This window comes from Pezoporus flaviventris, unplaced genomic scaffold (genome assembly GCF_033815535.1).
Source record: "Pezoporus flaviventris isolate CSIRO_AGI_PZ_B2104156 unplaced genomic scaffold, CSIRO_AGI_Pfla_v1 ptg000001l, whole genome shotgun sequence".
In the NCBI taxonomy this organism is placed as follows: domain Eukaryota; kingdom Metazoa; phylum Chordata; class Aves; order Psittaciformes; family Psittacidae; genus Pezoporus; species Pezoporus flaviventris.
Genome location: NW_026892549.1, coordinates 40,109,334 through 40,123,898, shown reverse-complemented (window position 1 = coordinate 40,123,898; position 14,565 = coordinate 40,109,334). Strand labels below are relative to the sequence as shown.

Here is a 14,565-nt window from a genome sequence, read left to right as displayed (position 1 = left end):
TCCTACAGTGGGCCTAAGGTCTTCATTCTCACAGTCCCTGCGTCTGCCTTCCAAGACTTGGGTGGTGTGGTCAGAGCCTTTGCCAGTGAAGACCAAGGCAAAGAAGTCATTCAGAACCTCAGCCTTCTCCAAATCCTGTGTAGCCAGTTCACCTGAGAGCTTCCTGAGGGGGCCTACGTTCTCCCTAGTCTGTTTTTTATTTGCTATGTACCCGTAGAATCCCTTCCTGTTATCCTTAATACCCCTAGCCAAGTTTAATTCTAACTGGGCCTTAGCTTTCCTAACCTGGTCCCTAGCTTCGCAGACAACATTCCTGTACTCTTCCCAGGTTGTCTGTCCTTGCTTCCACTTTTCATAAGCCTCTTTTTTCATCTGAATTTTCCTCAGCAGCTCCTTATCCATCCAAGGAGGTCTCCTGGCCCTCCTGCTGCACTTCCTTCTAGTTGGGATGCAACACTCCTGAGCTTGTAGCAGGTGATCCTTGAATATCAACCGACAGTCTTGGTCCCCTCTGCCCTCTAGGGCTGTATCCCATGGAACCTTACTAAGCAGGTTCCTGAAGAGGCCAAAGTCTGCTCTTTTGAAGTCCAGGGCAGTGAGCTTGCTGCATGCTCTTCTCACTGTCCTGAAGATCTCAAATTCAAGCATCTCATGATCGCTGCATCCAAGGCTGCCCTGGAGCGTCACATTTCCAACGAGCCCTTCCCTGTTGGTGAGCACAAGGTCAAGCATGGCACCTCTCCTTGTCAGCTCCTCTATTACTTGCAGAAGGAAGTTGTCTTCCACACAATTGAGGAACCTCCTGGATTGCTTGTGCCAGGCTGTACTGTCCTTCCAAGAGATGTCAGGGTGGTTGAAGTCATCCATGAGAACAAGGGCCTGTGAGTGTGAGGCTCTTCCTATCTGTCTATAGAGTGCTTCATCCGCAGGTTCTCCTTGATCAGGCAGTCCGTAACAGATCCCCACAGTAATGTCTCCCACAGATATCTTCCCTTTAACCCTAACCCACAAACTCTCTGTTAACTGCTCACCTGCCCCTGAATTGAATTTAACCTTTAAATTCCAACAGCCAAAACCAGAGGACTCCCCTCTTTTCCCTTTTCTCTAACATCTGATGTCTATTTTCTCATACTTACTGTCATTGTTAGAGCCAGTTTCCATAACACCATAAGGAGGAGTGAGAAGTCCAGACATATACTGCCGGTATTTCTGAAAGACAATGATCGCACATAAAGTCAAGTACAGATGTATAAAGCCATTCAATGGATTATGTGGTATTTACATTTGTGTGTCTGCTGCCTTGTGCTTCACATGCTCACATGTAATATGAGGCAGTCAGACATGTCTTTCCTCTTAATATTACAAAGTCCATTTTTTTGACTGGTGCACACTGCCTTTATTTTATCAAAGTTGTGCTAAAACAGTTCCCTCCTTCATCTTCCCCAACGCATGACTTTGAGGGTTCTACAAAATCAATACTGTACTCAGTTGTGTGACTTCCCATAAGGGCTATTTTATAGCTTATTTGAAATTACACTGCTCAGCTGAACTCAAGCTAGAAAGCTACTTTATTGTAGGGATGGAGACAAGGTTGTTAACTAAGGATTCATCAGCATCATGTATCACTACAATTTTGGGGTCAGATTTGAAATAGACAGAATTTAGTGCAAAAAACTCTAAATGTTTAATTTCAACACCACAGTAAGTTTGCTCTTCGGAAACTACAAGTTTATGAAACACACAAATCTAGCACTTCATGTTATGTACACACACACAAACTGTATTAGCAGATGAAACTTTGTAACTGTAAAAATAATGTCTCTTGTACCACTGTAAACTACATAATGGTAACTGATGTCAGTAACTGGTATTTTTCTTCAGCGAATGCTGGTGACATGATCGATAAAGTTCAAAGCTCTGTCTAGGGCTTAAGAAATTCAATTCACAGAAGCTAAAAAAAATAATACCAAAGGAAAAAAATGTCCTTTTATCAAATACAAATCATTCAATAAATGACACATTTTTGTTTCCAATCATACTATATTACTGTCATTCTTAAGGGTAAACAATTACAATTCCCTTTTGGAACTGTGAGAAAACAAGTTTGTGCAACAGGGATCTTGATGATCAGTGTAAATAAAATGTGTCATGCAGCCCTTAGGATGTGCAGTGAGCCGAACGTGAGCAACTAACCAGCTGAAATGCATGTAGGTTTCAACTAAGCACACAGAATAACTGAGACAGAAAATTTCCCTCATAGTGCAATTTTAATTTAGAAGTTTTATCCTTTGCTCTATGGAGCTGTTTGGATGCATTCACTTTTAAAATGCTGTCTGCCGGATTTTAACAATGCTTGAATTATCCTTTTAACATTGATTTGTCTTGGAAGTGGATATGCAAATATCACTAATTCTCCCACTAAAGACAACGTATTGCATTATGTATAATAACAAAAGCTACAAAGCTTACATTAATCTTAATAATCCAATCCTATTTTTAGACAAGCTATTACATCCTAAAGCTTATCTTACCCATAATCCAGCTGAAAACTCAAAAGAGCAAAACTATCTTATGTCCCTGGCCAGTCACAAAGAATAAATGTTACTTCATTTGAGGATAAAACTCTCCTATTTTCTTTCCCAAACCATTCACTTTCCATACACTGCTCCAGTCCTATGCCTCGAACTCAGTGAGAGGAAGAATGTGAAAGATTATTATTTTCTTAGTTCAGCTAGTAAATCACACACATAAACCAAGGGGAAAACTCATTTTGTTTGGCCAAATGAAAAAGGGAAAACATGTCACAAGGGGTTGTTTTATTCAAACAGTAGATAAGCATTTTCCTCTACCTTCTACTAAATTTGGTCTTGAAATGTGATTTAGAAATGGCAAATTGAAATGTTTCATCTGAGATATGATAAAATCAAATCTTATAGGTTGTTTTTTTTTTTCTTTTGTTCTTCCTCACCATTCAGGTTATATTCGTGTCTTTGTTCTGTTTTTCCCTAAATAGCATTTTCCCAGAAATACATTATTAGTCCACATTTAATCCACCTTGATAAGGAACTTGAATTGCAGGAAGACATTTTCTCTTTTATTTCCTATAGCACGTCCACAGCCATCATACACTGCATGCCAGTTTCCCTTCTGCTTAATTATCTACTATTTTTCCTGATTATTATTCTCATGAAACAAAACATAGAACACCTTATAATTTTCAAAAGATTTGGGGGCTTAGCTTAACTAAAATACCTACAGGTGGAATAAGCCATTACTGCTATAACACTTTAAAGGAGGCACCTAAACCCATTCAGCCCCACCTCATGCTCAGGATGCCAAAGCCCACCAGGAGCAAAAGCACAGACTGCCCAGGACTTCAACTCTGTCATTTTCCATATAGAAGGGTCTCACTTCATGCCATGGGATGAGTCTACTTACAAGTCTGATAGAGCAAGCCTTGTGAGCAGTGTTTGCCTATGAAGGAGTTCAGGCAGCATTACCAGAAGAGGTACTAATCCAAGATATGCCCTCAGAAAGCTCAATTGTTCAGACTCCTCCAGGGGACCTCTGCAGAAATGAAACTAACTTGTATATCTGGGTATCTGGAGAGAAGGCTGATATGACTGCCTACACATGGTCTCCCATGAAGGTACCTCGGTAGGGTGTGGGCTGACACAGAAGCTATAATTCATGCCTAAAATTGTGTCAGCTCATTAGCTAAATTAAATGTCAAGGGACACTTATTTGTCAAGCAATCAGGCGAACACTATTTGCTGGGAACCTTAACTATGTGAAGAAACACCTAAGTGTTACCTAAGTAACTGCATAAAAATTTACAGTATCAGATGGTGTAATGAAGTTCCAGGCATTAGATCTCTGGAAGCTGAGATAATGAGGAAAACACAATCCTGACTGTGAGACCTATCTTGTTACTGCAACGTCTGTAAATGAAAAGATAACGCAGAAAGTTAAATTGTACTCCTAGGTGGCATTTAAAATCATCCTGAAGATTAACAGACTAAATATTTACAAAAGGCTTTCAAAAATGTATTCTACTGATGGTATGAAGTATAGAAAAGCTTTCTTTATAAAAGACAGCAATAGTTATCAAATCGTCATAAGCTTGTTTGTTGCCAGATGTGTTCAAGTTCTGTAAATCCAACGTGACAGCAGGTTTTAAAACTATACTCAGTGACCTATTCACTTTGTCCCCAGATTTCTACCAATTTTTCAACTCTATCATGCAACAGCTAAAAGATCAGATACTTCCTGCAGTATTTTTCCTTCCATTTCTTGATCACCTCATATCCACGCAGTGGTGAAAATTAACACGACCTTTTCAGCCGCTATTATAGCCTAAAGTACAGAAGAGTGCTGACAAGGAACAGTTGGTGATGGGAGAAAATCAGATGCTTGCCTTAGTGGGGAGGTACTGTGGGAGAATTTTCATATCAACAGTTTTTAAGGTATTCATTGCCAAGCTTTTCAGTGTGTTCTTTCACATGCTTTTATTTAGACTCTATTTGCAGTTACCTGGAGTTAAGTCTCGAAGGTTTTCATGACTACAAAAGATTTTCTTCCACTCCATGAACATAATTTGGTACATTTTTATATGATAATGTTTAGAAAGGCAGTTACTATAATTCTGTTGCAAACTATCTCTAAATTCCATGCAAATTTTTCTAGTGTATATACGGTATAAAAAATACATCTTTGTAGTTAGTCCCTTCTCTTCTACTGCAAGTATTGAAGAGCTAATACCCGTTTAAAGGGAAATAAGGAGAAAAAAAAAAAAAAAGAGATTTAAACAATACAAACACTCCAAAACAAGCCAGGTAGATGTGAATAAAACAAATGGGCATTTGCTCTCCATGAGCATAGCTATGACATGTCCATGTCCATAGCTAAACCACAGCATTCTAATGGGAAAGACTGATGAAGGGAAGACCTCCTTTGCTACCTCTCCTTGGTACAGCTTTGAACACAGGTTCCACAACACATACTCCTCTATGCCCCCAGGCACAGCAGCTCTCCAGTCACCAAAGAGTATCTGATGGGCTGTGTAATAAGGACCCAGGTAATGATGGTCTGTCGCACTAGGGAGTCAAGTCAGGCTTCTGATGCTTCCCCATGCCAAGGTGAACCCACATGTGGCCAAATACTAGGAAGTGAGTGTCTTGTAACATTGGGTGAGGTTTTGTAGACCGCAACAGATGCCTGAATATATCACCTCTTCCTCCTCTTTCTCGCCCACTCACAATCTCAGTCCACAGTGTCACTTCTGACCAGATGCACTTCTGCTGCCTACTGTTCTGCCTACCACTGACAACTGAGAAGGTGACAAGGAAGAGCTTTACTTGCAAACTTGGGAGTAACACAAAGTAATTCATTTCAGTTGTAAAAATCCTAGACCAAACATCAAGGTGCCCTTTCCACAAATGTTTCTCAAAACCTTACGTAACTATTACATGCTGTTATTTTGACTGTTACCCCAGTTCTGCAAACCTCTTGTACTAGTTGTCCATACTGCTGCAATGGTGTCTCTTGGGGAATAGATGCTGCAGCTTGGCAATGCGGGCCAGCTTCTCTATTCTCGTTTGACAATAAATAATTGATTACTGATGCTCTCAGTACAACTCTCTTCTTCCTCTAAGTTTGCTGCACCAGTCATTCCATTTTGGCAAGGAACCATCTTCCTTGTGAGCATTACTCAGAAGGGTGCATCACTCCCACAGTGCATTGTATCTTCTTTTTTTCCCCAGAACAAAAAGGAGAGATGCAAAAGAGCGCCTGAAAATGTGAAAGAAGTCCCCTTTCCACTCACCAAACCAAGCAGAGATTGCTGTCTCGGAGCCTAGATCTTTGCCTTTAGATCTGATGGTCCAAATATTGCTCTTCACTGAACTGACAGGCAAAGTCCTAGATCATCTGCCTGTTATGTGTCAGTGTTTTCCAACAAAAAGTGCCTAATGTCCTTACAGAATTTCACAAGAACAGTAACTGAAAATCATATTCATAGTTGTTTATTACTCAAATCTTGTTACAAAGGGGAAAACAAATGACAACACTGTTGCCCAATAGTATGTGCTGAGATCCACAAGAAGACTCTGGCATAATTCTGATTTCAGATACTGCCACCTTAGTACGTTTATAAATTAGTAACTGTATTTCTTCTAATCAAGCTCAATCAGAAAATCTCCATACGTTTCAGGTCAATGCCAATTAACTGGATATCACAAAAAGAACATGACCAACGGCTGTTTAACATCACATAGTAAATCATTGCTTGAAGCTGGTCCTTCACTCTAGAACACCAAGTATCTGGCATATTACTAAATACTTGCCTTTGTCATTCACAAAATACATATATTCACTGCCACTCACAGCATAGGTAAGAGAACAGAATTGAGGTATTTCTAAAGGAAAGGATAAAGACAAATTAGGGGAAAATAATTCTACAATAGTGAAAACATATCTTTATATATTGTGGAAAAGCAGAAAATAAACCATGTGAAGATCTCACCACAACTTACTGAACAGAAACTGTTTTGTATACGTCAGTCTATCAAGTCATTGCAATGAAATAGGCAAGGCCTGAAATAGCAGAAGTGAAGTACCATTTAGACATATTTAGATAAAATAAATACAGGAAATGTCTGTACTGAATTTGCTGAATCCTGATCCCAGAATCAGTACAGTTTATATAATAGCAGATGAATCTGCATTTTTTCAATTTACCATCTTCTGCATGTGCCTGCATAGCTCTAATCAACTATGCTTTAGATTTTATTTGATCTTTGTTTTGGAGGCATATAGTTTTCTGTCACATTCCCACTTAAATCTATTTATCATGCTTGAAAGGCTCTGTATGCAGAACTTGCTTGATCACAGAATCCTCTTGATATTTAGTCGAAAAGAAAAATGCACCCAGCTCCCTGAAATCATGCCAAATAGCAGACTTGGCTACCAGATAGAAACCCAAGGATAAGACTGCACTGCAAAAATCAAATCCAAGGAAATTAGAGCATGAGCAGTGATTAAACAAATTACACAGCCTATTCTGCTCCATCTAATTTAAATATAGAAATGCCATCATGCAGCTCTCCTATTCTGTCTCATAGAGGAATCCACACAGGAAATGCAGTTGGGTGGAAACAGGACTTGGTTGGGAGGGGTGGGAAAGACTGCATGTACTTAAAGTGGACAAAGAAAATGTACAAAGAAGAACAAACAGGCCATTTGATTTACGTGTTTTCTTTTACTACACCTTTGTAACTATAGAATAGAGGATATAGTTATAGGGGAAAAAAAATATAACTGTTTATCTGCCTTTAACATGAAGTTCAAGTTTTCAAAAGTGGCTGAAAAGAGCATTATACAATTCCATGCTTACTTTTTCCCACTAATATCTGTGTTGAATTTGGTCACTTTAAAATCAGATGATGATGACTGTCAAGAGCAGTGGTTCAAACAATGCAAGATCAGAGAATAAAGCTGTGCTCTTCTTTCTTCCCCTTTCATTATCTCTTGTAGGAGAGAGGCAGCAAATCACACCTTAGCTGGAATTTTCTGAATGATGGAAGCCGCAGACAAGTACCTTGTTCCTCTTCAAACTGTTCTGTGCCTCTAACAATTGTAAACCTGCATTTTATTAGCAAAGCCAGCAGATACGTCTTGAGAGCAAAGATCAAAACTACTAAGAATAAAAGTACCATTTTAACATAATTTTTCTAACTGCTACAGCCAACCTTTAAACCTACATTGACAGGACTTAGATCAAGCTAAGTCTGGCATCATCTCATGGGTCATGCACAAGAGGAAACTGTTCATAGAACAATCTCCTAAAGTTCTGAGCACAAAATACTTCCTTATACCCTCAGGCAGTCATACCTCCTATTTTCAGATACACTAGTTTAATGATGAGAGAAGTAAATATGTGCTTTTTCAGGTGACTCAGTCTGAGTGTGCTGCAAAAAGACAGTGTGCAAGGAAGATCAGAGACAGTATGAGACTGGCAAATACAGCACAAGGCTGGCTTTGTTCAGTCCCTCACCTTGGCACCTATGGGCTGCCTCTTACACTATTTCTTCCATATGGCGTGCCTTCCTAAACTGATCTTTAGTATTTTTCTAGAGCAGAAATTCAGCTGAGACAAAAGGTCACACCAGGAAGACATTAATGTTTGTAAAGTGCTTTGACACAATGACAAATTCTGTAATCACAGCAACATATGTGTCTTGTTTCTGATGACATATCTTAACCTGCAGAGCAAGCAAAAAGGATTGCGTATACTAGACCAGTCAGAAGTCAGCAAGAGCCTCTAAACAAAGTTATCATTCCACCCTGAGATTGCCACCTTGCAAATACACAAGGCCTGACACACATGACCAACATATCTTTGCATGAATGTTCTGAAAAAGGCTTCATTTAAAGAAATATATGTGGCACCAGGTACGTACAATCAAGTTAGAGAAACGCTGCAAGCCTCCCAGTGCAGGCTGTGCTCTGACAGTGAGTTGAATTCATGCTCCTATCTAGTGAAATTCTGTAAGGCCACCACAAGATCTGTACAGTACTTAAGTCCTAAAAATAAGTTTTAAGTGCAGCTGAAATGACACATTGGCCTTATGTTGACAATGTGAACAGCAGTGCCTTTTGCCATTGTTCATAAACAGCTTCTTTTCTTTCCTCCCTTTATATAGTTTTACAAGGAGATTTGAACCAAATGAAGAAGCAGCAAAATGGTGAGCTGATCTGTAACTCTGCTTTTCGTATTTACAATCTGTAAGTGCAGAAGTATGTTGGTCTAGAAATTTGTTTTCATCTGTAAGGAAACTCTGGGTAAAATATTAATTTCTCTACAATCAGTATAAACCTTTTAATTAGTTCAGTGGGGTCAGTCTAATGCTGTGCTTTTGCTTCTCAGAGAACCAAGCATGTATCAGCTTCCAATACTCTTCTAGTATTAAAGGCTTCCTTTTCATCGATAATTCCTCAAAGTGATTGTTTCTACTCAATTGTGCCTTACAATAATGAGGGTATTTCATAAGTGTAAATAAACAAACACACAAGGGAATTTCCCTTATAACATTAGCTTTTAATGCTTTTAAAATATTATTTTGACTACAGTGTGAGCTGCTGTAAAAGCAGTTTGTGCAGCTCACTCAGTAACACTGCTGTGAAATCAAACCAAGTACAATACAAAATAAGAGGGAAAACCTAAAGACAAACTAAACAATTATAATTCAGAAGGTATGATTGAACATAGTCCGCTCTCCCTAGTGTATGGAAAAGAGTGTATTCTGACACAGAAAATCATTCATAATCAGATTGCTATCACTTAACCTAGTCCTCCAACTCAGCCAAGCAGTCAATGCAATGGCACCACTGGAATTACCTTGCTAGCGTAAATCTCTCATGGGTCCAGCAGCTCAAATCCAGAGTCCCATTCTTGCACAGTGCTCTATAGTAAATGCTGCCTGTGGTACTTTCCCACCAGAGATTACAATAATATTTCAGTTATTTTACAACACAGTGCCTAATTATACTATCTTACATCCACATGCACAGTCCAACATCTCATGGTCCTCAAGTTTGAAGGCATGTGAAACTTGGCCTGCGAAACATGATGGACTTGTTCAACAGCATTTTATCTGAAGAAACCAAAATGTATTGAATGGAAATTACTGACTTTTATCTAACTGAAATGCAAACAACATTAATAACAGCAATTCAGTTCTGCCATAACTTAAGGATCAGGTAAACTGCATTAACAACCAGCAATGCAACAGCGTTATTTGGATGGGGCAGTTCAAGGCTTTTCTCTCCAAATGGAGTCAGTGCAAGTGACTTTCTCAAAAAAAGACATTTTACTGATCTGCCAGTCCCTCACTGAGATTAAAAAAGCCTGCACACCAAATACTGTTCTGCGATTCCAGAGCCTTGCAGTGGCTGTTTCTCACACAATCCTCTCTTTAGGCAAAAGTAAAGTAACATTATTCATTTCACCTCAGCTCTAGAAACATTTTCAAACCTCACCATGAGAGTGAATGGTGAGGAAAGGAGGCAAGCAGGGATAGGAAGAAGGAAAAAAGTTAAACATTAGGAAAGAAATAAATGTTGACAAGAAATAAGAAGTGAAAATGTGTTTGGGAGCAGCGGGTGAAGGGTAGCGGGGGAGTGCAATATACAGACTAAAAGGACTCCTGCAGTCCACTGAATAGATATCACAGGGAGTGGAGAGACTTCAGGGAAAAGGGCACACTGTAAGAAAAAAAGAAATAAAATCCAGACTATGTGAACTGGCTGACAGATAGGCCTAACAAATGAACTCTCTCCTCTCTTGCTGCCACTGGAGAAGCAGTTCTACCTTTTAGGTCTTAGAAACAGATAAGCAATTTTACAATAGACAGAAGTGAGGCTCCTTTGATCTGGCTGTAGTTGAGAGAGTTTAGGCTTAAAGATTCTGCAGATTGAGATGAACAGTACATTAGTTATTACTATTAAATTTACATGGGAGGACTGTACAAATTCTGATAATCAAAGACTATAAGCAATGAACTGTAAGAGAAAAGAAAAAGGGGGTTGCTGAAACACTCACTAACAGACCATTGAACTTGGCCATGTACTGTGTATGTTAACAACACAGCAGTTGTGTGAAGCAATTTAGCAAAAGTCCCACATCTGAGGGGCAATGAGAAAAGCCAATTCCTGTGCTAAGATTCCTCCAGAAACAGTTTGTCAACCCCCAGCATCCAAAACCTGTCAGCACAAATGCCCAATTACTGACCCCTCAGTGAGAGACAACTTCTGTCAAACTGGCTTAAAGATACTCTCAGTGAAATGTGTGTGGCATGTACTTTGTCATTCTGAAAGGCCTGGCTTTTAAAAGTATATTCTAAAACTTTTACTTGGCTTAAAAAGGGATCTATTTCATAGGAAGCTCACTAGGAACTGAATAAATTTTCTGAACTTTTGTGTTTCCATCACTTGGGAAAACAGCCATTTCTTCTGGGTGCTCCCTCGCACATGGCTAAAAAACTTTCATTGGCATACTGAAATCTTAACCTACACCACTAGATGAACAGGCTTAATACAGCCAGGATGGGCAGTAGATCATTAATTCTGAAAATAAAACCTCTTTCTAGTCCATTGTTTTCCATTGTTCACTTCTTAGATATCTTTGTATTTCCTGCTCCTTCTTTATGGAATCACCTTTCATTTATTTGTTTAAAGGATGACAAAAAGGTATTAAAATAAATACATCAGGCTCTGCTGGGGAGGCTCCACCACCTGTTTGCCTGTTCCTGTTCCAGACCCACTGGAAACAGTGTACTACAAGGGATATTTACACAAAGCAAACAGCAGTACTAGATAAATACACTGGTTTTATGTAAAACTAGAGCTAACTAAATTGGTTTTCAGTAGAGAAGGAAAAATAACAGTACTAGTGCACTATGATTTTAAATCATTCCTGTAGAACATCAGATGAAGATGAATGGATTATTTAAGTCTTATAAATAAGCACATTTTGAAAATTCAAAGAGACTCAACAAGGACAGTTCAAAATTCTTTTTAAAACACCTTGCTAGGAGGATGCAGTAAATAACCCTGGCTCTGGCTGTGCAGTGGCAGCTGAGAGGAGAGCGTATCTCGTCCACTTGTCTTCCTGTCCATTTCTCTTACACTGAACTGTTCCTAACAGTTTTCCCAACCTTCTCATTAAAAGCATACCTGAACAAACTTTAGTAGTTGTTTGTGTTACAGTCATGGTCACAATGTGCCAGACCTCCTGTACTCAGCTCCTCGAGGGTATGACTCCTAACACCACACACAGTCCACCATCAAGTAGATACATCATGGACATCATGCTAAGTATTGGTGGCAGGAAAGAGCAGAAATGGAAAGGAAGTAAGTTTTTCCAGTCCTTCCACTCACAGAAAAACTTTTTAATCATTTTCATTGACTGTTATTATATTGATATCGCAAGCTTATTTTGCAACTATCAGCAATTCTTCTAAGCATTTTCATTATGGCCATGCACGGATGTCCTAAAATTGCAACTTCTCAGGTTTTTGTGGACACATGCGAAACAGGCAGCTCTGGCTCATCATGTATTGGTATCACCTGCTGTTGCAGTGCTGAAAAATATATATGGGCATTCTTTTGCACTCCTGATAGAAGAGAGGCAGGTTTTATCGAGAAGTAATCTGCTATACTTTGCCCTTTTTCTGACAGCAAGAATGATTAATTCTTGAAGCAAGTGTATTACTATACTGGAATGAGACTTTCAGTCCCTCTATAAGACATGACAAGATCACTGGTGATACTAGAGTTAGAGCACTTCTTAATTGAAGGGCTACCTAATCTGCAATGACCTACACTCCACTCTATTTTTGTAGGGCTCTTTCTCTGTTGAGAAGCAGGACGGACAAAGCTTGTTATTGTCACTTTGATATTGTGTACCTACTCACCTCTCAAAGAAAGTCTTTATATAGAATATTCAGTAAAATAAGCTACAGCATGAGTCACACTGCAAAAGTCCATGCATCTTGAGTGTTATGAGGCACCAGAGGAATCAAATGACTTGCATATGAGAACAGACATTATCCACCAAGCCACAAGTGTAATTATAGAACAGCCTTTAAGAAAGCTTTCATTAACAGAGAGAAAAAGCTGCCTTAACATCTAAATCCATTTCACATAATTCTTCTGTTAACTTACAACTCTAAAAACATATTAGAGACAAGTTTTGCAAGCCATATTGTAATAAAAATGAAATACATTGGACATAAGGCAAAATATTTTTTCCATACAAGTTTTATTTTTTTCGCATGGTAACTTCTGTTTATCTGCTCTGTCTTCCTTTGACAGTACTGAGGGGGAATTCAGTGTTACAGAATAAGGAAACTGGACACATACACCTCACAGATTTGATCGACTTGTTTTCTGTTATGAACTATTCCCCTACACACTGCGAGCTGCTTGTTTAGGGAGCATCACAAAACAGTTTTCACCTTATACTGTCTCTTCACTTTTATGAACCTCAGACTTCTGTGGAAATCTCGTCTTTTAAATGAGATAGTCACTGTAATTGCTGTCTTTAATATAAGGTTATTATTTGCATAACTCCTATGGAGCTGAAGTCAAATGATACACACCTGCATTGGAATGGACCCTTAGCTGACACAAATTAACAGTTTCACTGGCATAGCAAAACTGATTTGTATTTACTGACCTGTTCCTAATGATCACGTGTCTTCTGTAAGGAAGGCATACTGACCACTGAGTAGTACTGAAGACTAGACCAAAGGAGATCTCTGCCATACTTGGGAGTATGCCACTCACAAACCATAACTGATACTTGAACCCAAACTGGTTCAAACTGGGAAATATGAAGTTTAACAGTTTGACTGCCCTATAGCTCTTAGGAGACTTCCTGTTCGTTTCTGCAGTGGGCAATTTCATCCTTGGGAATGCCCACATGCAGACACCCTTTCCAACAGGGAACACAGGTAAGCACAGGTCTTACAAGGCCCCATCACAGCCCTGGTGCCAGAGAATAATTTCAGAACAATTTCAGAAATTTTCACCTCCAAACTTTAGGAAATCACAGTCGGATCCAAAAGCAGTAAACAAAGGCTCTGTGAAGTAGGTATGACATCTCTTGCCACTGTCTTGAAAAACACCCGGTGGTGTTTTCTCATGGCAAAATCACAACGTGTTCACATCACTGGTATCATCTAAATTTAGCAAACTTGACAGGTATTACAAATCTGACATGATTAGAAAGAGCAGTGTATGCAGGCCTGCAGACCTACTGAACGACTGCACTGCTCAGCAGGCATCGGTAGCACGAGCTTCAGAGAGAGCTAATCCTTCTTGAAAACAGAGACTAGAGAAAAATCCAGACAAGAGAAAAAAGTGCTCGTACCTGAACATGAAGGGAAGCATTTGTCAACTACAGTATGGACCAAATCTGGCCTCTTAGAAAGTAAAATTGCTGTAAGTGTCCAAAGGTGCCTTTATGAAAAAGAAGTGGAAAAAACCGAAAGAAAAAGAAGAGAATGTAAAATTAACTGAGATGTCGAGCAAGAACAGCACTGTCAGCACAGGCCTGCTGATTTGCTCTGCCTCAGGACACAAACTAAGGGTCTGAAGCACCAACGTGTCACTCTGATTTCATGCCAGTGTGACTTTTTTTCCAAGAGACTAAGATAATGCTCACATATAAGGTTAACTACTGCAACAGATAAATAATTCAGGAGAGGCTTCCAGGGTGTACGTTAGTAGCAGACAGAGATGATGTTGGCCAGGAAAGCTGCTTCAAGTGACCAGAAGATGAAAGGTAAAAGTATTAGAGTTTGCACTCTATTGACACTTTTTTTGTTGGAGCAGCATTCCCACTATAGAAGTTGATTGTCTTTTCTCTAACTTGCACAGAGCTACATGTTATGAAGATGTCTCACCATTGCCCTAATCAGTATGAATAACAGTAACACGCTTCTATATGAACAACTCCTAAAGTGGCTCTATCTAATAGAAAATGCCACAAAGAGCCTGACC

General features: G+C 39.3%; 1 protein-coding gene across 6 annotated transcripts in view; it reads right to left on the bottom strand.

Annotated features, from left to right (window-relative positions):
- Window positions 1-14,565, bottom strand: part of RAPGEF4 (Rap guanine nucleotide exchange factor 4) — a 151,580-nt gene that overhangs the window by 82,834 nt on the left and 54,181 nt on the right. For all 6 annotated transcript variants that reach the window (XM_061453768.1, XM_061453741.1, XM_061453750.1 and 3 more), the window contains one exon: window positions 1,137-1,209. In XM_061453768.1, coding sequence (XP_061309752.1) covers window positions 1,137-1,209 — 73 coding nt within the window. The remainder of the gene's footprint in view (window positions 1-1,136; window positions 1,210-14,565) is intronic.